This window comes from Dromaius novaehollandiae, chromosome 1 (genome assembly GCF_036370855.1).
Source record: "Dromaius novaehollandiae isolate bDroNov1 chromosome 1, bDroNov1.hap1, whole genome shotgun sequence".
NCBI lineage: Eukaryota > Metazoa > Chordata > Aves > Casuariiformes > Dromaiidae > Dromaius > Dromaius novaehollandiae.
Window position 1 is genome coordinate 66,268,256 of NC_088098.1, and position 26,313 is coordinate 66,294,568.

A 26,313-nucleotide genomic window follows, 5' to 3' on the forward strand; every position below is an offset into this window, starting at 1 on the left:
CTGTAGGAGGAGGGTTGTTGCAGCCTGATGAGCCCTGGTCCCTGAGCGCCTGGCATGGCAGCCTGGGTGGCCTGGGCTTGGGGTATTTGGCCTTGCGAGGGGACCTGCTCCTTGGGGCTGGCTGTGTTCAGCATCGAGGGGCTGAGCCTCTCCTGGCGAGCAGAGGAAGGAGGTGGCCACACACAGCTGTAGTGTGTGAAACAGCTATTGGGCACCGCTGGGGACGGTGGCAGGAGCTCGGGCTGCTGCTGGCCTGTGGTGACAGGGAAATGGAAGCCTTCTCTGAGGTCTGGCTGCCCTCTAGCGACAGCAGGGAAAAATGCCAAGTGGTTTTGCTGATGGTAATTGCCCCAGGGAGGGCAATTCATGTCTCCCAAGTGCTGACAGATAGAAGTCTAACTAAAATCAGATGCAGGTTAAGGCAAGAGAGCAGCTGTGAGGATATTAGCTGAATGTAATTCTAAGACAACCAACTGAAAGAAGGGCAGGCACTGCCTTTTGTTATTTTTGTTGCTTGTTTGTGATAGGTATTATTTATCAGTTCTCTGCAGAAACATTGAAAATGTTTCTCTGCTACATGTTTTGCCTAACCCTGGGGTTGTATGTTACATTCTTTCTGAAGCTTTTATAGAAATAGTTTGACAGTCATCGCTGAAGAGATTAAATATTTGAGTTTTAGATATCTAAGAATATTATATATAAGGTAGCAGTGCGCTGAAGTACAGAACAGAATATTTGCATTTTTTTTTTCTGTGAGCCATTGAGAGTAAATAGTTAAAACCTCAAGATGAATTGTGGCTGAGGTCCAGTGTCACATGTCTCAACCATAACAGGCTACTGGTGTAAATGTTGTTCACAGCTTATTTTAAAACAAAAGATGACTTTTAGCCTAAGTCCTTTTGCATTTGTCATGGGGTAAAGGGAGCACCAGACAACATGATCCTGCTAAAGCTGAACCCATTTTGTGGACCAGTGGATGGATAAGCTCTATCAGGGCAAGTTTTACACTTGCCTACACACAGAGTTACAGTTAAGTAACTCCAGTGAGCCTAGCCTAGGGGAAATGCAACACTTGGTCTGACCCATCTCAGTGTCAGGCTCAGGGCAGTGGCTCAGCATAAACATGTAGCAGCCCCACCTCACCTTCTCTGCTTCCATGTGGCTTTGGACTTCTGCATAGTATTGTTCCCCCCCAGTTCCTGTTATTATGTTTTTTTCTTTTATAGCCACAGATCAGCACAGGCTGCCAGGCTACCAACAAGCCAATTATGATCAATAGCACAGTGATGGGATGTAGTAACAGGTCTAACATGTTCATTCAATAACTGGGAATACCCTACCAAAGCTGTCACCCCACTAATTAACCAATGAACTTTTCAGGGTAACTGTCATCGCTAGGCTTTCCAATTATGTTAATTCCTCAGTCACAGGAAGGAGACAGCCAAATTAATTTTCAGGGAAATTCACAGAACTAGAGAAAGTTTCTTTGAAAGAAACCCCTCTACTCAGTTAATCTAGTTGCAGGGAATACATTTAATTCCCCATCCTGTGTTCCTCTTCTCCAGGTCCCAAACAAGATGCTAGGTATTACAGTGCACCAACACGCTGCTCCCTCAGTATCCTAAAGCAAGCCTTTATGCTAGTTGGGTCACAGTCGCCATTAGGTTGCTTTGTACTCAGCCAAGCGCACTAGGGGCACATGCTGTGTGGCCAGCAATTAAACCACAGGTACCTTTGGATCTGACCGTCCCGATAGATTGGGCTGAGGCTTCCCTAAGACAATTGTTCTCTAAGGCAATTTTCTTCTTCCTAAATGGCTTATTATATTGTTACTATAATATCACATTCACTCAAATACTCACACCTCAGGCCCCCAAAACTACCCTAGCACTGCCCCACAAGGCTCACCTGCATCCTCTACAAGTTTGCATAATGGAAGGAAAAGGAGTAGCAGAGACAACACTGCCAAGCTGAATTCATTAAGTGGATCAAACGAAGGATAAGCTTTACACACACACAGTTACAGTTAACTGAGACCTGCCCCACTTACCACCCCAGTGAGTCCACACAGTCTAGCCTGGAGGGAACACCACTTACTCCAATCCACCTGTGTCAAGCTGTGGGCAGCAGCTCAGTTCCAATGCTTAAAGTTCCACCTTGCACCCTCTGCTTCTACACAGTATCATACATCATCATAACAGTTTCCCCCAGCTCTCTTACTGTGGGTTTTTATAGCCAGATGTCAGCCTAGGCCACCAATCAAATCAGTCCACAATAATATTATGATATAGCTTTCCATCTGTTTCCAGTGTTGGTCTCCTGTTGCCTGTTAATCCATAGCCTGTGCCACAGCTTATCACATTTTCAGTTGTCTGCAATGTTCTATCAGCCAAAGCTTATACTCTGTTATTCAACTAAAGATCAAGGTAAGGTCTTGAGGCTCCCATGACAAATTCTATCTGTTTAATATGGACATTTCTGATTAAACTGTTAGTGCAAGTGCTGCGCTTTGGTTTGTGAATCCTCCCCCTGTAAGAATAGAACTTCTATACCATCAGTATACTGGTGACCATTTTTTTTTTTGTGTGGATAGAATGCAAACACCATTCTCTGTTCAGTTTTGACCTGTAAAAAAAAAAAAACTTCATTAAAGAAAGAACTTGATATTGTATGAATTGTAGGTCTTAACACTTTTCCCATGTATCCTTCTTTCCAAAGACGTTTTGGGGTGTTCCCAAGAAGCAGTGAAGTAAACAGTTATTTCATCTTCAGACAGTGATTATGTAGTTCAAATTCTTTCAGAATGGATCTTTCTCCTCATATCTTCTCACATATCCTGACCCTGCAACCTTAAGTAGTGGCAATGCAAGACAGAGGATAAACACCAATTGATAGTTCAGAGTGTTACCGTGTTTTCCACCTAGTGATTCCAGCCAGGCAAAGACATTCATCTAATGAGCAGATAATTGTAACAGCCCACCTTTTGTTCTTTAGAACACCTTTATTATTTCCTTCCACCAAAGAAGACACAGACAAGTCGCTAGGTACATATACTGCATCTTTGCTGGCAGCAGCAGGACACATACAGCAGGCAAGCCATGTAGTGGACAGCTCTAGGCACAGTAGAAGCTCATTAGACCCCAGAGGTCTGGAGGAGAGCAGGATAAAGCTGTCATCAGTATTCTGCATTGAAAGGGTATTCCTTGTGAGTTTTGCACCTGAAAGATAGAGAAATTATTCTCATGGCTGAAATAAATGCTACATAGAGCTGTATTGGATGCTTAGAGGAACCACCGGGGAGGATTCAAATTGTATAACCACAGAATTAATTTATTAGAGTTTTCTTTTTTGGTGTGCAAATGGTACACGTTACTAGCAAATCCTCAAGTCCTTTCCTATTATTCAGGCACTGGCTATTCAAAGGTGTTATGACCAAGTCACTTTCTAAATAAAGTTTCAGTTCACTGTTTCCTGCCTGAAAGACAGTTTCTGCGGCCTTTCAGGGGCTTCATATCTGGATACAGGCCTCCAAGGTGCATATCTGCATGCATCTGTTCTTCATATTGCACTTCAGATGGTCACCCCCCCCCCCAACCACCTATGAAAAAAGCTGCCGTCAGTTTTTATAATAAATTCAACATAAGAAAAAAGTGATCAAATTCAAGTCTGCAACACACTCATAGCTAATATGACATAGCCAAAATAATCAGCTAGAATCTTCCTGTTGGAATTCCAGTTACAGAAAGGTTCCTGGATAAAGAATTCACATGAATATATAGTATGATTTATGCTCATCATTTTGTCAATAGAGTGAAAGTACAAAACTTCAAATGAGTTATTTCTGAGATGAACCATCTGTAATTTGAGTTCATGTCTTCAAAATATGCCTATTTCAGCCAAAGTAGTATCTGTGAGTTTAGGCACAAAATGCCCTGTAAAGAATACTCAGAATTAAAGAGTTTGAAGGAAACAAACTGTCACTCACATGATCATTTCACAGATTCTGCAGTTTCTGTTTAAGCTGAGAATGGTTGCCATCTCCTCTTTAGTCAGTTCAAAGTCAAACACCTAACAGGAGAAACAGCTGGAAGTCATCTCTTGGAGCAAACCAAAGACTGTGAGAGTCACAAGATTCAAGAGCAAGTGCACACTGCAGGGGTGCCAGTTAGAAGAAGTGATGGCCTCATGCAAGAGCGAAAGCGAAAAGAAGTCTGTAGGCATTTCCAAGACTCCACTGGCAGAGGGAGACCCCCACGCACCACTACCAGTTACAGGTAATGTGTCTGCTGTTCCAAGAAGCTGGGTGAGCAGTTAGTGTTGCAGCATGCCTCCATCTGTGGAGGTTGCATCTATCTGTCCTACTCCAAAGGAACACCTGGAAGACTTTCCTGTAACCCATTAATCCAACTAGGTTTCCTCTGAAATCCTGACATCCAGTGTCAGTCAGGGATGGCTGAATGCACAGAGGAACAGCATGGTGTACGGACACCAGAACGATTTTCTCAATGTTGCTTTGCCGTACATTAGGCTTTCTGGCATGATATTGCAGTTGGGTTCCATGTGAACCTTGCCTGCCGATTCATGCAGGCATGTGAGCCCTGCATGCCCAAAGAACAAGAGAGAGCATGTAAGGTGACCATTAAGATTACTAGTGCACTGTTTCCAGAAGCTCTGTTGACTTCTGCTCTGTGAACTGCAGTTGCTAGTTTAGTCCTCGTTAGACCATAGGTAAACATACAGAGAGAAAAAGCTCAGTCCTCTTGCCTGATGTGATCCTTTCTTACCCTTCACAAGTCCTCTATTGGCTCTGCAGGGGGAAGGACTGCCATCCCTGAAAGGCAGCACCCAGGTTGCACGTAATCACTCACCTTGGAGTTCTCCACAATACGCTGTGGTGTGACAGACTTGGGGATCACAACCACATTTCTCTGGATCTGAAACCGAAGGACAACCTGCAAGGACAGACCGCTGAGTCAGAGAGAAGATGTTTCATTTTGTTCTGTAAGGAGCAGAGTCTGTTCCAATAGCAGCTTGCTGTAAAGTGTAAAATTCAGCAGAACTAAGCCATTTCTGCAGAGGTGTATTTCAAATCATTCCTGTACTCGAGGCCTAGATAGCACTTCTAGAAGAAGAAAGAAGTGGTAGAGCCCACAGAAAGGTCTTCTTTCTCCTCCCCCATCCAGTTTTGGGACAGTTGATTCCTTCCCTTCGTACCCAGGCTTTAAGCAATCTGTGCAAGGGTTTCATTCTCTGCATCAGGACTTGAGATGAGAAAAATGTGTTCAGTGTCAAAGAGCCCGTTTAAGCACATGTTGCAGGCCACATAGCAAACAACCTGCATTGGTACTAAACATCACAGGAGAGGGCCATGGTTCACAGTGAATATAGATAATGGGCTGTACCCTTTCCTCAAGCATAGTTTCCTCATAGCTGTGTTCCAGGAACTAGTACCCACTTTACTGCACCTGCCTACCTGTGCTGCGGTTTTGTTGTGCTTGGCTGCAATCTCTTTAATCTTGGGGTCATCCAGAAGTACGCCAAAGGAGCCTTCCCTTTTACAGAGGAAAAAAAAGAAAGTGTGGGACCTCTGCAGGAAGATTCTACCTAGCAAGACTAATCTTTACATATACACATCCACACCATTGCTCATTTGTCTGAATGCTTCAAGCATAAGATGCACTCACTCACTTGTGGATTGGAAATTACCTGTCAGGGCGTCCAAGGGGACAATATGCTGTCACAGCAATCCCTTTGGATTGGCAATAGTTGATCAGCTTCTCCTGGGTAAGGTATGGATGGCATTCGATCTGCCAACACAAGAGCAGGGACTATTAGTAGCTGAACAATTGCCATGATGCTGTAGGGATTATCTCCTACTCCAATTACACGCTGCCTTTATCCTAACTTGCCAGTGGTCTGTGTGATAACACAAAGCTGTAATGCTACAGGGCACCAACTTTTACACTAAGTCCTCAAGTACTTTAATTTTGCTGAAAGGATTCAGGAAAATAAAGAAATCGAATACAACCACAGGATCAGACCTCATCTCTGTATTAATTATTCTTTCAAAAAAACCCACACAACTGCTCCAGCATATGTAAACAGCAGTTCAGCAAGTTCAGAACCAAAAAAGAAGCAGCATCCTAGCAGCTTGTGTCCCATAGGTTGGGATTCAGAGAACATGCTGTGCCACTCCATTCTCCCTTTTTCCAAATCCTCATTTGACTGTAATCAGACCTTCATAATCCTTGAAGAACATTCACCTGCTGTAACACAGCAGCCTACCTGGTTATTTGCAGGCTTGTATTTCAGTCCCGGCTTGTTCAAGAGTCTCTCAATCTGCTCGTGGTTGAAGTTGGAGATTCCGATGGCTTTGACCAGACCAGCATCCACCAGCTCTTCCATGGCCTAACAGAAAGGACAACAAAGTCATCATCAGATGTACCAGACAGGGCCTGAAGACAACATTCTTCCTGACATGGCTTACTTACCTCATGAGAAGGATCAAAATGACTGTTTGCACAGACAGAGGTCTTGATCCTTTCAGATGGGGAAAAAGGAGCACTGGCATATTTGTGCTATGTTTCCCATCCCACCCAAGACCAAAGTCTCATTCTTTGAGGTTGTAGAAATTAACACTGAGTTAGAAGTGGAAAATAACCCCCAATAATCCACTCTTGTACCAGCAAATCTTTCCAACTAATTCTGCATAGATGAGACAATTCTGTGACTGCTGAAGGTCATGAGAACATGGAAAAGACTGAGGACAGAAAACATCATTCTCCCACAGTGACAGAGCTTACCTCCCACGTATGTAGAATATCAGTGTTGCTGGGTATAGACATGCCTTTGTCATCTGTGGGAAACAGCTCCTCTCCCGCCTGTTAGTGCGAGAGAAAACTGCTTGAAACAATCTGTTTGGAAGATGTCATGGTTAATGCCATGACAGCTGAGGACTATGACAACAAGCTTTAGTGCAGAAAATACAAACACTTGTTCTTGTCCACATTCTTCAGTCATTCCTTTCTCCTTCATGTGGAGTTATTGCACTTTTGCCAGCAACCAGTCCAATAAAGTTGGGTACTTCCACCAACACAGTGTTGGCTCACCAAAATACATACAGGGAAATAAGACATTCCACTTGTGTGGAAACACAGGTACAGTGCTGGTACACACAAAAGATGCATGATCTTCCTAGCTGAAGCAATGGCTGAGCTGTAAAGCACTTCAAGAGGGCCAGTTATAAGAGACAGAAGTTGTAAGACACAATACTGTTACTGTACCTTAAACCCAAATGGCCAGTGGATTAGGTAGAGATCCAGGTAATCCAGTTTCAGGGCAGCAAGAGTCTTCTGGCAGGCTCCCTTCACCAGAGGTTTGTCGTGGAACGTGCACCAAAGCTAGAGACAAAGAGCCAATTCACGCTGTGACCTCCTGGGTTAAAGCTCTCAGGTGCTCTCCTGAACAGGAGAGAAGCTTTCCATCTTCTTTGTCAGCCAATGTGGAATTAGGTCATCTTATGGGTCTTCTAATGGGGCCTGCTCTGCAAGCAGAGCTAGACCATGATAATAAGAACAATATGTGCCATAGCAATACACATCCTTGAATGCAGTAACGGTAGACAGAGTGATTTGCTTCCATTTGTTCACTCATCATTTAAAAGCCACCTACTGCAAGGTCAGATATTGGGTAGAAGAGGACAGCATATATCAAGACAGTTTTCTGTCAGACCTGACCATTCATAAGTCTCCTGCAATGTATTTAGGAAGTAAAGCCATAAGAACACAACATAAACCACACAGAAAGTCTGGAACAAGCATTTAGCAAGGCAAGAAGAAACTTCAGAACCCAGCTTAATATAGGGCTTAATAAGCAAGAAAAAGAATATCCACTAACCACAGGTTTCCTGGGACATATGCTGAGCAATTACATTGTCCCAGGATGCCCAGAGCCTCATCTTCCTCACACAGCAGAGGGACACCACTTTGGCAGGACCACGAACCCAGCTGTCAGAGCAAGCACATAACAGCATCACAGGCACCACCCACAACAGGGCTTTCCTCCTCAGCTGTGCATTACCAGTTGGCGAGGTCCTGTTACCAGTCAGCACTGCATCTGTAGCAATCCATGATACCAAGTGTTCTCATGCTGCTGCAATGCTAGCTTCTAACCTTGCTTGGTGCTTCCCTGCTTCTGCATCCTGGGGCAATGCTCCTCAGGCGGCCTTTGTGTGCCAGCAGAGGCATGAGATGCAGGGACAAGTTCCTCCTCATCCCCCAGCACATCCACCTGTCCCAAAATCGCTAGACTACAGGAAAGCTGCTGTGTTTGAGCTCTCAGTGGATTGTGTGGGGAAGTCACAGCCCGGACTTCCCTCAGTGGTGTCAGACTGGCTGGGGAGCAAGCTGTCAGGAGAAGTGGAATTCTCTCCTCCACTCAGAGGAGGGATGCGCTGTTGCTATCCGGGGGATACATAAAATCCCAATCAATGGTTAGGGAAGATTCAAGTGGCATCATGGTGATGAAACAGGAAAGCTGTATGAGAAGTAATCTCAATTACATGCCGAGTTATTCTTTTCTACAACTTAATACCGCTCCCCAACTCTTTAGTTTCCTACTATAAAACTATTACAGGTAGAACAGCTCTGCCCCAGGATCCTGCAGCACCAGACCCCTACCTTACTGACGACGAAGAGGTCCTCTCGCTTCACAACGCCCTCCTGGATTTTCTGCTGGATCCCTTCCCCAACTTCATTCTCATTCTGGTACACGTAGGCGCAGTCAAAGTGGCGGTATCCAGCATCGATAGCAGCCATCACCGCACCTTCCACCTTCCCCGGTGGGGACTTGGGGGGAGGGGGAATAAATAAATAAAAGGGTAAGAAACACAAGTCAAAACACTTCATGGTGTCTCCTACCTAGCTTGAGCGTAGAGAGAGGGAAAAAAAAGAAAAGAAAAGGAAAAAACCCCATACCAATCACACCCGAGGGGGTTTTAAGGCGCTCGCAGTGCTCCACCAGCCACATTAACCTCCCAAACGTCGCCCCCAGGCACCACCGTTACCTTCCAGGTGCCCAGCCCCAGCAGGGGCATCCGCGCTGCGGTGCCCAGCCGCATGTAGACCGCCATGGCCGCGGGCGCCGCCTCCCCCCCAGGCCCGCCGCACCGTCACGACCGTCACGACCGGCCGCCCCGTGCGGCGCTAGCCGCTGTAGGAGGAACCTCCCCCCTCAGATGGTAGCACCCGCGCCCCAGATCCTGCTGTCTCACGCCGAGTTTATACACGTCACGGCCTAGCTGCATGTGGCCAATCACTGGTCAAGCCCTGCCCCTCATGGAGGCGTGACCCAATCAGCGCGGTCAGCAGCAAAGCAGGGCTACCAATGGGAAGCCCGCGTGGTTGCTATGGGAGAGTTATCGTGGAAGGAGCCACCGGCGAAGGGGGGTGTTTGGGGCAGCCCCGCCGCGGCCCCCGGGCAGCCCACCCAGGCCCTGCCCAGCGGGCAGGCCGAGCTGTGGCCTTTCCCCAGGCTCGGCCCGCACAGCTGCACACGAAAGCTTAAAGCAGTTAAAACCTGGGAGATAATCACCCCCCTGGGGTGTGCAGCAGTGCAACCTGTGGCCCTTTCCTCCCTAATGAGGTGCCTGATTGGAGGGAGAGGGTGGAGCGTTGCTGTGCCCCATTCCTGTGCGTGTTTGTGCGGGGTTTGGGTCCTGCACTGCCTCGTCCCCATGCCACCAGTTGATGTGTAGCTGTCTCGCTTTGGATAAGTGCTGGAGTCTTGTAACACCCTTTCAAAGTTCACCCCATCAGTTATCGCGCCGGGAGCGCGTTTCGGGCAGGAGCACTTTGGCCCGTGACTTTGCATCGGTAAAGCCGCAGGTGTCATGAAATGAGTCACTGCGTGAGACAGCGGCAACACTGCCCAGAGGTCGCTGGCGCTCTGCTCGAGGAGCTGCCTCGCGGTTGTGGGTCGTGTGCCTGGGGCCGGGCCGAGGAAGGGCTGAGCCTTTTGGCCGGAGCACGGTGGCATGTGTCCCTGGCACGGTGGTGGTGGCCCCCACACCAAGCTTGTGACCCCACGTGCCGATGAACACAACAGCTAGAGAAATGTTGGTGCCTGTCTTGGGTGGGAAGCGGGAGCTTTCGGTTCCCTCCCCAAGACGGAGCAAATGCAGCTCTCGCTTTGGGGGAAGAGTGAGTTCTTCTGTAGGAGCAATTTAGACAATAGTATAAAATATTTTATTTTAAGTGTTGGGAAAAACTGTTTTTAAATGTGTAAAGTTGCAGAAAAACAGTGCCTTTTTGACGAGTGTCATCACAATCAAATTGTCCCTCTGTCTTTAGGCAGGTGCAGAGGGCATTTCAGAATGAAATGCATGAGTGTAAAAGTAAATGGTGAGTACCCTGTGATTTCACTCCAGAAATTGGCTTTGAGGTTTTGTAGAGACAAGAAAATGCCATCTGATGAAATGGTCACAGCACAGTTGGAAAAAGCAGGTTTACCTACAGGATCCGGTGAGTACTCCAGGATGTTAAGGCAGCCTGGGAGGCTTCGCTGTTTATTCACACTTGAGAATTTAATCAGGCAGAAGTGTGAGCTGGGAGTATCATGGTGCTTTTTTCTCTGGGTGCCTCTCCCATAGCAGGTGCCAGGTTCTTTTTGCTCCATTTAACTTAAGGCAGACAAGGTAATTATTTTTTTCCTTGAATCTTCCTACTGTTTTGTGGCAGCACCATTAGCTGCCCTCAGCACGTGATCTATTTCAGCTGAACCACATGACAGTTATGTAACTCAGTGTTCATCTACTCTTGTTTTTGGATTCATTCTCTGTAAATGTGCTCTGAGTGTGCTCAGTTTCCTGCGGGCTGGTTCAGTGTTCAGTAAAGGCAAAGGAAAACGCAAAATGACAGGTTGTGTATTGACTACAATTTGCTTTCTCAGGGCAGCCTGAAGGCCAGTGAAGGGCCAATGTGCCCCAAGCTCTACTGCATGCATGCCCTCAAGCTGATGGCATTGTGCTGGTGATTTATTAGTATCAGCAAAGATATGCACTAATCATGCTTTGATTTCAGGCGTAGGAGCTCTTGGTGTAGGAACTGTCAGAATTGATCAGGTTTGGTACTGGAGTGCTACAAAAGCAAAGTGGCACCATCAGAGAGATGTGAAAACTTGCAGAACCCTGCTGTGTGGCCAGTAAGAGGGGATTTACTCTCACAAAGAGGAGAAGACCCTCCTGTGTTTGTCTGTATTCTTCTAAACCTGTTTTCTGGGGGAGAGGCTTCGAAGTTCCAGTGATCCTGTGACAAGGAGCTGGGTAGAGTGTGTGAAGATGGAAAATGAGACTTGCTGGAGAGCCCAGTTGAGAAATGCAATTTGGCCTTCTTCTCACTACCTTTCCAGATGTTTGTGTTTCATGCTTTGCAGCCTGTTCAGGCAAAAGTTTTGTATTTTGCAGTGCTGTTTGCCCTTGTTACTGGGAGACTTTCTCCGTGTTGCTTTAAGTCAGACTTGCTTTCAGTTATTTCCATCTCCCGAAGGCCTGGCTGGGGTTATCACATAATGGCAGGGCCTTGGGGAGAGAACAAGTACTGCCTGTGTCGCTAGGTGACACCTAGCCTGGTAAATCTAGCAAACTATGTCCTTGTTAAATGTGTGGGGGTTTTTTTTGTTTTTTGTGGTTTTTTTTTTTTGCTTGGTGTGCGAGGTTTTGCAGTAGACCAGGATGCTTTATGCAGTGGTCTTGAGGTTTGTTGTGCTGACTTTGCATTTGGTAATTGTAATTCACCACAAATTAGGACCACAAATTGTGTCCTCAGAGAGCAGCAGTGTTTGGACCTGCAAAAAACATGCTCCAAAATGAAGGAAGCGGCTAGGTCCTTGTGGAGACCATGTTCACCAGCAAGCCCACATGGTCTGCTGAAAAAGTGCACAGTAGAAGTGAAGAGGTGACAGAGCAGCGGGGTATGATCATTTCAGGTGGTAGGGGGAAGAGCTACCGAGGCCTGCAGCTTTTGAGGTGCTTACAGATAGAAGCCTAACTAAAATCAGTAGATTGTTAAGGTGTTAAAATCGGACGCTTGTTAAGGCAGGAGAGCAGCTGTGAGGATCTTAGTTGAATGTAATTCTAAGACCTTGGTTTCTTTCTCATATTGAGTTCAAATCAAGCAAGGAGCATACTTCAATGGATTGAGGTCATGTGGCTGCGTCTGGGTCTTCTCAGAGTTAATGAGCTTTCTTTCTTTGTTAGCCTAGGATTTGGCCATTAATCGAACGTGCAGGGAAAACAGTGTATTGAAGAAAGAAACCCCAGGAGCAGCCAAATCCCTGCACCATAGCAGATGTTGTAACCTTTCTCATCAATAAAGCTGCCTGTCTTGTCCCAGCAGAGCTGTCTTACTCAGCGTGGGGGTTATTGAGGGTTTGATGGATTGCTTCCTTCAGGAAGCTGGGAAACAAGTGTCCTTGGAGTCTGTGTTCATGAACCGAAAGTGGAAATTTTGGAGAGAAGATCTTAAGGTGTTTCTTTATTGAGCAGAAGATTTTGTGACTTGAAGGCTGTGTGCAACTCTATGACTGTGTTTTGGCTCCCTGTCCAGTGGGAAGCAGCAGGAAGGATGCACAGCTATGAAAACAAATACCCCCCCTTCCAAGCAGCCTTGCAAAAAAGGAAAAAATGGAGATAAAAGGAGTCCAAGGCAGTGTTGTCAAAGGAGCCACAGTTATTTTGATGCCTTGAGTTTTGGGTGTAAGGTGAGTAGGAGTTTCGGGGATTGATTCCGTGCAAACAACCCTTCTCCCCTGTGCCAGATGTGGTCCAGAGCGGGGATATGTGCCTGTGTGTGTGTGTGTCTGTATGCATATGGATATAATGTGCGCAGCTTCAGTGTTACTGGGGTTTGTGTCTTGGCATCCATGCCTATGTGAAGGGGCTGGGTGCTGCCTGATGTGCAGCTTGAGGGGGAGAGGCTGAAGGGAGCGGTGGGCTCTGGCCTCCTCCAGGCTACTCTGGGGCCTGGTTGCACTGTGCTGTCTTGTGAGGGTGGGCGACCCTGTCCTGTGGGTGCAGGGGCAGCCATCAGCTGGTGTGGGAGGGCTGAGAGCCCCATGTGCAGCTGTGGGGCAGCTGGGCTGGGCTGTGTTGGGGAGGGGGCAGCTGGTTGACAGGGGCCGTAGGAGGAGGGTTTTTGCAGCCTGATGAGCCCTGGTCCCCGAGTGCCTGTTGCGGCCTGGCTGCCCCAGGCTCAGGGCATTTGGCCTTGTGAGGGGACCTGCTCCCCTGGGCTGGCTGAGCTTCTGGGGAGGCTGCCTGGTTTGGGGTCTCCTGGCAGGGGGAAATGGGGGTGTGGGGCAGGTAAAGCTATACCAGGGGCCCTGGGGTGATCCTTCTGGGTTGTGCTGACAGGGCAATGGGAATCTCCTCTGGGGGCTGGCTGCCCTCTGGGGCCTGGAGGGAAAAATGTTTTTTCTGGTGGGAATTGCCCCAGGGATGAGTCATGTCCCCTAAGTGCAGGTGGCCACAGCTGACCTGTCCGTGCATAGCTTCTTGGGCAAGAAGGTGAGACTAGAACATGAAAACTTCTACACAGTTCATTTTATACCAAAAAAGTCATTTTTTTCAAAATTGGACAGAAGACTTTCAGCCAGTGATGTTTTTGCCCTTTAGAATGATTTTTATTTAAAATATCAAACTCTACCGATGAAATTGTTTTTGCATGTTTTTTGTTTTGGTTTGTTGACATTCTTAAGTTAATCATTGAGTGGTAGTTCAAATGCTTTCCGTATTTTCTGTTTTCCAGCTGGGCACTTTGATAATAATTCTCTCGTCTTACTCAGAAAATTATTACATACCACATTTTGTTCTGTAATACAATTATACTGTTTCCTTCTTTCAACAAAGAACTCGGACAAAATTCACTCAGTACATATCTTGTGTCTTTGCTGTCAGCAGCAGGGCAGATACAGTAAGAAAGTTAGAAAACGTGTAGCTCTGAGTTAGAGCGGAAGCACGTCAGACCTCAGAAGACTAGAGAAGGGTAAGGTAAAATCATCTTCAGTATTCTGCATTAAAAGGGTAATCCTTGTGAGTTTCGCACCTGAAGGAAATCAAAAAGGGAAGATTACTCTAATGGCTGAAATAAATGCTGTATAGATCTGTAGTGGGTGCGTAGAGGAGCCACCAAGGGAGGATCTAAATTGTGTAACTGCAGAATGAATAATGTGGAGATATATACATATAAAATATACCTATATATGTAGATATATATGCACGCATCCCCCCACACATATGTGTATGTATATATGTACAGATTTCTGTTTTCTTTGGTGATGCGTACCATTTGTACCCTAAAAATTTCTCAAGTCCTTTCCTGTTATTCAGGCACTGAGCATTCAAAGGTGGTGGGACTTGGTCACTTTCTAGATAAAGAATTTAAGTTCACACCATTTACTGCCTGAAAGATATTTTCTGTAGCCTTTCAACAAAGATTTCCTATCTAGCTTTAAGCTGCCAAGTGTAAATCCACATACCACACCTGCCCAGTGTTCATGTGCCTCCAAAACATGCATGAAAAACATGCCATCAGTTTCTGTAATATTCCTAAAGGGTATGGCAGGAAATGCACATAACTTCCATATGAGAAATTAGGAATTTGAGTTTGTTTAATGCTCATTTCTCTAATACAGACAAATGCAGAATGAACAACCAGAACCCATTTTTTGTAATTCCAGCTACGGAGAGTTTCTTGGAGACTGAATTCAAAATGAGAACATAGTTTGATTTCTTTTCATTCTTTCGTTATTAAAATGAAAATATTAAACCCTCCCCTGAAAAATTATTTTGGAGATGAACCACTTGGAATTTAATCTGGCAAGATTTTTAAGTATGCCAGATTTTGCCCAAACAAAAACCTGTGACACAAAATTCCCTGTAAAGAGTGCTAACAATTTAAGAGATGGAAGGAAACAAGAAGTGTCACTTACGCGGTCACTGTACAGGCTCTCCAGTTTCTGTTAAAGCTGAGAATGGTTGCCATCTCCTCTTTAGTCAATTCAAAGTCAAACACCTAACAGGAGAAACAGCTGGAAATGATCTCTTCAAACAAATCTAAGCTTATGAAAAAGATGCACGAGATTACAAGACAACTTCACACTGGAGGGATACTGGTTAGCTTAGTGAGCAGTTAGTGCTAGAGAATTTCAGTTTGTACATCTCTTGCTCCTATTCTGAATAAAAGTTTTGAAGACTTGAATATTCCCATCAATCCAACTACATGTCTTCTGAAATGCTGATGTCCGGTTTCAGTCAGAGGCCACTGAATTAAGAGTTAGAGGAGTGACTTGGATGATGGACACAAGAGATATTTTCTTAACATTGCTTGATCTACATAAGACTTTTCTGGCATGTTTCTGCACTTGGGCTTCAAGTGAGCTCTGCCTGCTGATTCATCGACAAGCCACAGAAGCAGGAAATACTATATAAGCTCTCTTCACTGCTGCCCTCCAATTGTAGCTGTCTAGTTCTCACTAGAATATAGCTAAACATGTAGACAGAAAAAGCCTCTGTCTGAAGAGGACTTGGGAAGGGTAAGAAAGGATCGCTACTTGCTATGCAGGGGGAAGGAATGCCATCCCTAAAGGGCAGCACCCAGGTTGCATGTAATCACTCACCTTGGAGTTCTCCACAATACGCTGTGGTGTGACAGACTTGGGAATCACAACCACATTTCTCTGGATGTGAAACCGAATGAGAACCTGCAAGAACAGATCACTGAGTCAGAGAGAGGATGGCTCCTCTAGTTCTAAAAGCAGAGTCTGTTCCAATACAGATTGTCCGTTTCCTGTTGAACAATTCAGCAGAACTAAGCCATTTCTGCAGACGTGCATTTCAAATCATTCCTGCACCTGAGGCCTAGAAAGCACTTCCAGAAGAGCAGAGAGAGAAGTGATGCAGCCCACAGAAAGGCCTCCTTTCTCCTTTTCCAAGTTATATGACATTCAATTGTTTATCTTCCCACCTGGACTTCCACCAATCTATACAAAGGTTTCATTCTGTGCAACAGGACTTGAGATGGGAAGAGTGAAACATGAAAATATTTCAAGATGTGTTGAGGACCTTTTCTTTGTTGAGGGCTGTAACACATCTTGCAGGCCATGTAGCAAACAAACTGCATTCTTAGAGAAAAGTCACCAGGCAGTGCCACAGTTCATAGGTAATGGATGCCATCTGTATCGTCTCCTCAAGCGTAGTTTCCTTATGGCTATGTACCAGGAACCAGTACACACTTTACCGCAGCTGCCTACCTGTGCTGGGGTTTTGTTGTGCTTGGCTGCAATCTCTTTAATCTTGGGGTCATCCAGAAGGGAGGGATCCTCTGGCTTAGCCCTGTGTGGAGAACAGAAGGCCAATGGTGAGAAACCTCTATAGAAAGGCCCTACCTAGCAACAGAAATCTGTATCTATTGGAGTGAGTAACAGTGCAGTTACAGTCTCAGTGCTTCAAGCCTAAGTCATGCGAGCTGCCTCGCAGATTGCAAAGCAGTCTTACCATGGCCTGTCTGGAGAGCCCAGGGGACTGTATGCTGTCACAGTAATCCCTTTGGATTGGCAATATTTGATCAGCTTCTCCTGGGTAAGGTATGGATGACATTCAATCTGCCAACACAAGAACACAGAGATTGACAGTGGCAGAACTGTTGTAATGTTGCTGTGCTCCAGAGATTTATCTCCTAATCCAGTTACAGCCTGTCTTTTTTCCTAACTTGCCAATGGTCTATGTGATAATATGCATCCTTAGTACCGAAGGCACATATTTTTATTGGTAACTTCTTACATAGCTTTGGTTGCAGGGTCTCGTAAAGCTCATTTCTGGGTTCTTTATCCCTCCAGAATGCTTGTTTAAAGGGGAGCTGCTCTACCATCAGTGGTTTAGCAAGTTGAAAAACAAAGAAAGGAAGTATCCCAGTACCTTGTGTACCCCAAAATAACCACAGGGTGGGATTTAGAAAACGTGCTGTATCCACTCCATTCTCCCTTTTCGCATATCCTCATTTGACTGTAATCAGACCTTCATAATCCTTGAAGAACATTCACCTGCTGTCACTTAGTAGCCTACCTGGTTAGTTGCAGGCTTGTATTTCAGTCCCGGCTTGTTCAAGAGTCTCTCAATCTGCTCGTGGTTGAAGTTGGAGATTCCGATGGCTTTGACCAGACCAGCATCCACCAGCTCTTCCATGGCCTAACAGAAAGGGCAGCAAAGTCATCATCAGATGTACCAGACAGGGCCTGAAGAAGACATTCTTCCTGACATGGCTTCCTTCCTTCTTGGAAGGATCAAAATGACTGTCTCAAGATGCGCAGAGTTCTTGAGTCTCTGAGGGAAAAGGGGGCACTGGTAAATGTGCCTCAACTCCCATCCCACCCAAGACCGAAGCCTCATTCCTTGAGACCACGGGAATTTACCCAGAGTTCCATGTGGAAAATACTGATACCTGATAACCTGCTATTGTACCAGCGCTGGAGGCTGGAGTGCCCCAGGCTGTAGGCAGGGCCACAGCTTAAGATGTCTTTATTCCTGCAAAGTGTGTTTGGACAGTTCCCAAGAACTATGTTACAGTTGCAGTGAAGACAGCTGTATGGTTGTTAAGGTCAAGCAAAAAGCTTTTTCTAACCTGAATCTGGTCTATGACTTCACTGAAAGCCATTGGTCAGCTCATGGTGGGTTAGGCATTCAAGTAAGGCACTCAGAGGATAGGAATAACAGCTTTGCTAAGCATGCACATTTTGAAAAGCTACCTCACACTACTGTAAGTTCTCCCCAGTAATTTTTCATGCATAAGACAACAATTCTGTGGCTGCTGAACGTAATGAAAATGTGGACGAGACTTTTGAGGACAGAGCAAGCTTCAGTCTTCTGCTGTGGCTGAGCTTACCTCCCAGGTATGTAGCAGATCAACATTGCTGGGAATACACATGCCTTTGTCATCTTTGGGAAACAGCTCCTCTCCTGCCTGTCATTTCAAGAGAAAACACTTGAAACAATTTATGTTGGAAAGCTAGCTTCGTAAGAGAACAAAACAGGAACATGAGGAGCCAAAGCTCCCGGTACATGAAAAAAAAAATAATTTTTATCATAGCTTAATTCATTCTTCAGTCATGTCTTCTTCTTAGTTCATGCAGGGTTATGGCATTTTTGCTAGCAGCCATGCCAATAAAGACAGATATTTCAGCTGGACCCTGCAAAGCATATACCACTAGGTATACATGAGTATATACCCATATATATGGGTATATACCACTAGGTATATATGAACTGACACAGTTCCTTTGCAGTACCTGAAGTCTGCAAAGTTATGGTATCAGAAGGCTTCACCTTTTGAAATCCAGGCTCTGTGGAACAACAATAAGGCTCTGACAGCAAAGGTCAGCTCAGTCTGTACTGTATTGAGGACTCAGTGATTAAAGAGAGAAATGGAAAGCAGAAGCATTTTCTCTTGCTCTGGGATTCTGTAACGTGCAGAAGAAAGACTTTCTGTCAGGCAGTGGAGTACAGGCCTCCTTCCCACAAGGAGGGAGCCAAGCCATGGTCAGAGGAGCATACTTTGGGTTTGTGAAGAAAAGGACAGCAGTGTAGCTTATGCTTGTGGCTGGGAGACCTGCCCCTATTTCTAGGTGTGCCTCTCCTAGGATCAGAAGGGCACAGGACACTGTGCAAGCAGCAAACTTGGAGGCAGGGATCAAGAGCCTGGCTCACATGCCCAGAGGAAAGCTGAATGAGCAGCCCTAGAGCACACGCAGACACCTGATAGCCCTTGATTGGGGGAGCAATAGTGCCATAAGCATGACTGGCAGTTTTGAGGAGAGCTCTGACAAGAGGGAAAGCCAAGGGGCTTTCTGTTACTGTACCTTAAACCCGATAGGCCAGTGGATGAGGTAGAGATCCAGGTAATCCAGTTTCAGGGCAGCAAGAGTCTTCTGGCAGGCTCCCTTCACCAGAGGTTTGTCATAGAACGTGCACCACAGCTAGAGACAAAGAGCCAAGTCACACTGTGACCTCCTGGGTTAAAGCTCTCAGGCGCTCTCCTGAGCAGGAGAGAAGCTTTTCATCCTCTTTGGCAGCCAACGTGGAATTAGGTCATCCTATTTCCCTTCAAATGGGGCCTGCTCTGCAAGCAGAACGGACTCATGATACTGTGGGTAATATGTGGGCGATACGTGCAGTGGCAACACACATGATGATAGGTCTGTAGTAAAATGTCTTATTACAAGGTCAGATACTGTGTAGAAGAAAACAGCTTAACTCAAGAAAGCTTTCTTTCAGATTTGACCATTGTACATTTCCTGTAACAAATTTGTCAGGTTAAGCCACGAAAATGCAAGCCAAGCCACAAAAGGAGGTTTGTAACATGCATTTACCAAGGTAAGAAAGAATTTCAGAATCCTGAATCCAAATATAGTGTTTTCCTTCCTTTTCTTTCTTCCTCTCCTTCCTTTCCAAGCCATAAAAACAAACCCACCACCCACCTTTCCTGTGACATGTACTGAGCAGATTACTTTGTCCCAGGATGCCCAGAGCCTCGTCTTCCTCACGCAGCAGAGGGACACCCCTTTGGCAGGACCATGAGCCTGGAACAACCTGGCTGCTGGAACAAGCACTGAGTGGTGCCACGGGCACCAGCCACCGCAGGGCTTTCCTCCTCAACTGCATGTTAGCAGTTGGTGAGGTGCTTTTGTCATGTTAGAACTGCATCTGTAGTGATCCATGATACCACATGTTCTCAGATCTCTGCCTCTGCAATGCAATTTCTACCTTGCTTGGTGCTACCAGACCCCCCCATACCTTTGTCTGCTTCCTTGCTCCTGCATCCTGGGGCAACACTCCTCAGGTGCCCTCTGTGCTCCAGCAGAAACATGAGATGTGGGGCCATGTTCCCCCTCATCCCCCAGCATTTCCGCCTCTCCCCAGGAAGCAGCATGGCAGAGCTGCTGTGTTTGAGCACTTAGTGGATTGTGGCGGGGAGGAAGAGCGGCTGCTATGCAGGGATTTGGATAGAAAGACCTGTTCCCAGGAAGAGCATGGGCTGAAGGAAGGAAATGCATACTCCAGAGGGGCAGGGAAGAGAAAGGGCTTCCAGCACCCTTGAGCTTCAACTTCACTGTGGAGTGAAGTCCCTGTGACATGGTGCTGATTCCTCTCAGTGGTTCAGGTTGAATGGGGAGCAAGCTGCCAGTGAACCAGGAGGAAAAGAAGGATTCACTCCTCTGTTCACAGTTCTCAGGGCTCAACATCCCTACCTCATGGCTACAGCAAAATCACACTCAGTGGTCAGGAAAGAATCAAATGGTATCACCCCTGTCTGTGGTGCACTATCCATATGGCATAGGGTGAAGTAGGAAGCTTGTATCAGGAGTGACCTGACTAACATTATGAATAGCTCCATCCTACAGCACATAGCTTCTCTCCAGTACTTAAGTTTCCTATTGTGAAAATACTATAGGCAAAGCATGCCTCCCCTCCCACCTCAGGATGCAAATTCATCAGATCCCTACCTTACTGACAACAAAGAGGTCCTCTCGTTTTACAACACCTTCCTTGATTTTCTGCTGGATCCCTTCCCCAACTTCATTCTCATTCTGGTACACATAGGCACAATCGAAGTGGCGGTATCCAGCATCAATAGCAGTCATCACTGCAGCTGTTACATTCCCTGGTGCAGACTGAAAAATAAATAAATCCAAGAATTTCAAGTCAATACATGTTAAGTACCTGTTTCCTAGAAAAATAAAGATAGGAAAACCACCCCACCCAGATCATTGCCCCCCATTTTTTTTTTCCAAGAACTGTATTCCATGCGGGATTCTCAAGGCTGTATTGATCTCATAAACACAGGCTCCTGGGCTTAAAGCCTGCCTCCAGTCATCCTCTGTAATCCCACTGCTATGCAGGGCTCAGCCTGAAGGCCAAGTAGAGCAAGAAGCCTAAAACACCAGGACAGTTTTCCAGAGCAGGACCAGGAGGATGTGAGTCTTGTGCCAGAGAGTTCTGCAATACTGATGGTTTTCACTGAAGCCCTTACCTTCCAGGTGCCCAGCCCCAGGAGGGGCATCTTTGCCCCGGTGTTCAGCTGCACAGAGGTCACCATTGTCCCACACGCCGGTTCGGAGCACTGCTGCGGCTGCCTTCTGCGAACCCTTTAATAGCGTCTGGTCCCAGCCCAATGGGGGCAGGTGGCAGAGTGGTGCCAGGACTCCAGGCCCTCCTGTAGCTGGCAAACAAAGTCATGGCCTTTCCTCCCTAGATTTGACTTGCATGGCTGCACATGCAAGCTTAAAGCAGCTAAAGCCTGCGGAGATAATCACTTCCCCAGGGCGTGCGGCAGTGCAGCCTGTGGCCCTTTCCTCCCCAGCGAGGTGCCTTATCGGAGGGCGAGGGTGGAGTGCTGCCGTGCCCCATTCCTGTGTGTGTTTGTTCAGGGTTTGGGTCCTGTGCCACCAGTTGATGTATAGCTATCTCACTTTAGATAAGTGCTGGAGTCTTGCAACACCCTTTCAAAGTTCATCCTGTCAGTTATCACATTGGGAGTGTGTTTCAGTCAGGAGCACTTTGGCCCGTGACTTTGCATCAGTAAAGTTGCAGGTGTCATGAAATGAGTCACTGCACAGGAGGCCGTGAGACAGCGGCAACATCATGCAGAGGTCTCTCGCTCTCTGCTCTGTAGCTGCGGGCTGCTTGGTGGCAGGTTGTTAGCCTGGGGCTGAGCTGAGGACTGAGGAAGCACTGAGCCCTTTGGATGTAACATGGCAGCATGTGTCCCTGACGCAGTGATGGTGGCCAGGGCTGGTCCCCCCTAGACTGAGCTTGTGACCCTGTGTGCTGATAAACCAGAGAGCTACAGAAAGCTTAGCATGGGTTTACAGAGGAAGAAATACTTTTTCCACCAGATAGACAAAAGTGATATTTATACTTCACACATTGAGAAATGAGGCATCAGGGGAGTGTGACTTACTGAAGTGACTACCGTTCATGTAGGGCATGTGTGACAGAGCTGAGAAGTAAAATTAGATCCCCGGGACTTTCAGGATCTTAATGGGGCCGTCCTTCTTCTGGTAAATTCTAGAATTGCCTGTTTTTTCTGTTCACTTTCACCTCTTCCCATTTTATTAACCCACTTGGAGGCAACATAGCTGCACTGTTGTGGCTTCTTTTTTATCGGTCAATGCCTTCGTAAATGAGAGTTTCATAATGCAGAGAAAGGCATGTGAGTGTAGAAGAGAGAAGCTATCCTTTAGCTACATGATCATGATGGATGTCATGTATAATTAGTGTCATAAATACATTCTTTTGCAGAGAAATAGCACAGGATCCAGATAGGATGGAAGGCTGTATTTTAATGTTTGCACACACGGGGGCAGAATGAAGCTTGTGTGGGACAACTGTGCTTTTGAATTTCCTCATTAGTCTCTTAGGGGATTTAATTGCATATTGTATTCTACAGATCTTATAACAATGAGAGGTTAAAAATCTCTCTTCCTTTATCTCTTTTCCTAAAAAGGATAAGAAAAAAAAAGGTGACTTAGGCTTAGTAAAAAAATAGATATTAAATTGTTCTGCTAGGGACTCAAAGATACAGTCTGAGGTTTGAAGAGAAAATTAGCAATTACTGTCTGAATTGTCTGAGTTGTCCTTGGATTGAATGCACAGAAAGAGCATCTCCTTTTCTCTGCTGTCTTTTGAACTGAAATGCATGAGACTATCTCAAAGATTTTCCAAAACTGGAACTCTATGTGTACGGGAGAAATCAACCCTGTTTTCTACCTCCTGTTAACTGGGTACTTCCTTACACTGTGTCATATATCCCAGGGGAAGCAGAAAGACTGTCTAAGATTCAGAATAGTTATATTTATCATGGCCGGTAGCCCTCTAATGTGCTCAGCACCTCCAGCTTGTTTTGACTGCCACGATCAATGGGGATTGTGGGCTGTCTGCAGCTCACAGAAAGCTGTAAGCACTGTGCAGGACTGGGTTGTCAAGTACACATTTGCAGCCAGAGGTGACTTTCACTGGGAGATTTGCTGTTGGTTCGCTGGTGCTGCAGCAAGCCTTTTTTTAAAACATGTGCCATCAGCGTCAGCTTTCTCTTTGTTTAGCTGATCTAACGCCAAACTCTGTCTCACCTATTTGGTGTATTGTCCCTGAGGTCCTCAGAGTGGCTGGATGTCGTGATTTCAGCACCACGTGCGTTTTGCAGGTCTCCGTCACTGCAGACTCCCTCTGCCCCCTGTGGCTCGTGATGCAGCAGTGCTGGTGGCGCTGGCACAGCAGGAAAGATGAAATCCCACAGCAGCTGCAACACGGCCTTGGCTTGAGCATGCTGGCATCTGGGAGAAAGAACCAAGGACAACAGGAAAAAACAAGAAAAGTAAGAACTAACTTTTTCCTGAGCACTTTTCCCTCTGCATAGTATAAACCACCGGGCTGAAGCTGACTGAACAGGCGCTGGGATATTGTTCCAAACTAAGAAAGTGGGGCTGGTTAAAATGCTTTCCGGCATTGTTTATATTTGTGCTCAGTCACTGTGCGTGACCCTCTGGGCAGAGATGATAGTCACAGCCTGACATCGCTATAGCACTGGGCAAGCAAGATGCTCGAAGGGATATATTTTTGGCTCCTGGATTGGGCACGGCTGGCAGGGTTTCAGCAGCAGGGGCTGCCAGATGCCTGGTGTGGCAGGAGGCCACAAACAGCCTGTGCCGGTCACCGCTGCTTCCAGACGGCTCTGGAATGGCTGGAGACAGCCCCTGCGTGCCGAAGCTTCAACCGGTCCAAGGAGCACACAGCGCTGGTGCCCAGATGGGCTTAAGAGAGGGTGGCAGCTGCGAGGGGCAGGGAGCAGGGGAGGGGGCGTGTGAGGACATATGAAAGGAAAGACAGGAGGAGACCAAAAATAAAACGGAGGAGACACAAAAAGGAGACATGAGAGGAGACACAGGAGGAGACACAGAAGAAGCTACAGGAGGACACGCGTGGAAGGGGACACTGTTGGGGATGTGGCTGGAGATGCACTCTGGGATGGGAAGGGGTGCTCTGTGCCAGAAGAGGCATGCCTTGGAGGGACCGTGGCTGTCGGGGAACCACACCAGAGCAGAGGAAACGCATAAGAAGCAAGCAGCAGTGGAAGGAAAGAATGAGAAGCATAGACAGACAGAAAGAAATGGCAGAAAGAAACTACTCAGCCCCAACGCCGACCTCCTGTGCCGCCTTGTCGGCCCGCCGAAGGGATTGGGAGAGACGGAGCGTGACGCGTGGCAAAAACGAGGGGAACTGAGACTAGGAAGGGAGGAGAGGAGTCTGGGCTGAAGCTGAACCTGGTAAAGGGCAGGAAGAGTGTTTCCTTACATGTTAAATTGTTTGTTGTTTTTGTTTCTCAATACCCGAATCAGTAATTAAAAGTTTATGCTAATTGGCAACGTATTAAATTAAGTGAAATTCCCCCAATCGAGATTGTTTCGCCCATGACAGCTCCCGAGGAAGCTGCAGCCGGTCTGGCTTTGAGGCTGTAGTAACTATTACTATTAAACATCAAGGAATTGCTGGGAAATCTCTGGAATGTGAGCCTGAAACTGTGCTGAGGAGGAAACTTTGAGCTTAGCAGAACCAGAGGAAGTTAAAGATATTTAGAGCTACATCAAATGGGGTGGTTTAGGTGATAAAAAGAGGTGTAACTTGCCAACAAGTGGGTACTCGAGGGCATGCGAGACAGGAAAAAGATAGTTAAGAGAACTGCGCCAAGCAGCAGGGAGCAAACACCTGGCAGGCACGGGAGGAGGTGCCGACAGCAGATAAAGGCAAAGCAAGGCATGTCCATGGTAGTCCCAAAGTATAATATGATTACATTTTCTTCTGAGGCTTGTCTACACAAAAATTTCACAGTTTAGAAAAGGTTTCAGTTTGTCAATGCAAATGCCTTTTTTAGCCACATATCAGTTGAAGAATGTTGTATTTTGATTTAGCTTACATCTGTTCCTTACCCACTTCAGTTAAACAGTAGAAAGCACTCTGCAGCAAAATAGCATGTATCTTCCCACAGAGTTAGCATTTAACAGCTATTTAACAGCATGTTTTTGAACTGGTTTAATTACGCTGTAATCTCCTTGCACAAGCCAGGACTGGTTGTTGTGGAAGCAGAAGCATGTTGGTATCTTTTTGTGCCTTTTCTCAAACCCATAAAAAGAAAACTTCTGATAATAGACAGGAGTGGTGGACTAATGTGAGACTAGCGAATACCTTTGCTTAATTTTCTCCAGATGAAAATCCTGCCCTGTGGAAAGAGCAGGTACAAAAGCACCAGCGAAGACCATACCTCTTCAGTTGTTTCTGTGGAAGAGTGGACTTTGTAATGAGGGGATAAGCAACTTCAGCAGGAAGGCTACCATGGCCAGCCTCCAAACCCAGCTGGTCTACAAATGGAAAAATTGCTCATCCCAGACTTACATTCCTGTTCGGAGTTTGTTGGTAGGCATGGTTATCAAAGGAACAGGTTTTTCTCTTGTGTATGCAGACTGTAGGTTTTTCAAAGCTCATCACTTTTGAAAACAATCTGCTCTTTTTCGTAGTAAGCGGAGGCTCTTGTCCTGGCCAAAAAATATTTTCATGCTCTGGTTCAAGTTTCAGCTATCAGCTGTGTCTAGTTCTGGCAAAAAAAAGAATGCCTTAAGAGCGAAGGAAGGTGTATGTTTTCCATTTGTGAAACACAAAAGTGTTGAAAATATTTTCCTCATGTTTAAAATAGAAAACAAAATGAAGCACACACTAAAACCAATGAGATCATTTTGATAAGGAACATCATGAAAAATACCACTGTGGAAGCTGTGCAGAGTTAGACCTGAGTGGAAATTGCTTTATAACCTGAACTCATACATAGCAGGACAGCCAAATCGTTTCAGCAGGTGAAGTCACTCAGGTTTTGTGAATGTGAGGGCAGAACCTCGTGTGGTCTTTCTTCTGTCACACAGCAGGACCCACAGGCCACACGGGTATTTAATGTGAATGTGGAAGGTCCAGTGCTTCCCAGAAATGTTTGGCGTGCTGCCCTGCACTAATCTGTGGATCTGCACAGTTATTTTGCTGCATGCTTCAAGGTCGCTGTAGGTAGGTCAGGCAGGCTTCCTCACTCTCCACATCTGTCTTCTCCAGCAGTAATTCAGGCGCGTGCAGGGAGGAGACTGCAAGCTGCACAAACTGTTCTGGCAGCATGGCTGCGTCTTGCTTCCAGCTATTATCTTGTCTGGGGACTCGCGCTCGTCCTGTAACCA

The 26,313-nt window shown here is 46.3% G+C and overlaps 2 protein-coding genes across 3 annotated transcripts; both read right to left on the reverse strand.

Annotated features, from left to right (window-relative positions):
• Window positions 1–2,981: 2,981 nt before the first annotated feature.
• LOC112993401 (aldo-keto reductase family 1 member B1-like) lies at window positions 2,982–9,260 on the reverse strand. Of its 2 annotated transcripts, none has more exons than XM_026117037.2 (10): window positions 9,065–9,260; window positions 8,679–8,846; window positions 7,284–7,400; window positions 6,804–6,881; window positions 6,286–6,408; window positions 5,707–5,807; window positions 5,474–5,552; window positions 4,869–4,952; window positions 3,986–4,068; window positions 2,982–3,218 (listed from the first exon to the last, which is right to left on the reverse strand). In XM_026117037.2, the coding sequence occupies exons 1-10, from the start codon at window positions 9,128–9,130 to the stop codon at window positions 3,176–3,178; spliced, it is 942 nt and encodes a 313-aa protein (XP_025972822.1). In that variant the 5' UTR covers window positions 9,131–9,260; the 3' UTR covers window positions 2,982–3,175. The 2 variants fall into 2 exon arrangements, with proteins under 2 accessions (XP_025972822.1, XP_025972823.1); XM_026117038.2 differs by lacking the exon at window positions 9,065–9,260 and adding an exon at window positions 8,976–8,998.
• A 4,393-nt stretch (window positions 9,261–13,653) lies between these two features.
• On the reverse strand, window positions 13,654–21,381 carry LOC112993400 (aldo-keto reductase family 1 member B1-like). The gene is made up of 10 exons (XM_026117035.2): window positions 21,078–21,381; window positions 20,551–20,718; window positions 18,907–19,023; window positions 17,934–18,011; window positions 17,117–17,239; window positions 16,550–16,656; window positions 16,306–16,387; window positions 15,673–15,756; window positions 14,986–15,068; window positions 13,654–14,099 (listed from the first exon to the last, which is right to left on the reverse strand). The coding sequence occupies exons 1-10, from the start codon at window positions 21,141–21,143 to the stop codon at window positions 14,057–14,059; spliced, it is 951 nt and encodes a 316-aa protein (XP_025972820.2). The 5' UTR covers window positions 21,144–21,381; the 3' UTR covers window positions 13,654–14,056.
• Window positions 21,382–26,313: the final 4,932 nt, after the last annotated feature.

What these genes read in the sequence shown, in the direction of transcription:
- LOC112993401 (XM_026117037.2), bottom strand. Translation starts at nt 9,130, where the DNA reads ATGGCGGTCTACATGCGGCTGGGCACCGCAGCGCGGATGCCCCTGCTG. An exon ending in ACCTCTTCGTCGTCAGTAAG is followed by an intron (nt 7,401 to 8,678) that starts GTAGGGGTCTGG and finishes CTTTGTCTCTAG; the next exon opens with CTTTGGTGCACGTTCCACGA. An exon ending in ACAAGCCTGCAAATAACCAG is followed by an intron (nt 5,808 to 6,285) that starts GTAGGCTGCTGT and finishes TTGTGTTGGCAG; the next exon opens with ATCGAATGCCATCCATACCT.
- LOC112993400 (XM_026117035.2), bottom strand. Translation starts at nt 21,143, where the DNA reads ATGGTGACCTCTGTGCAGCTGAACACCGGGGCAAAGATGCCCCTCCTG. An exon ending in ACAACAAAACCCCAGCACAG is followed by an intron (nt 15,757 to 16,305) that starts GTAGGCAGCTGC and finishes CTGTTCTTGCAG; the next exon opens with GTTCTCATTCGGTTTCACAT. An exon ending in AGAGCCTGTACAGTGACCGC is followed by an intron (nt 14,100 to 14,985) that starts GTAAGTGACACT and finishes GATTTCCTTCAG; the next exon opens with GTGCGAAACTCACAAGGATT.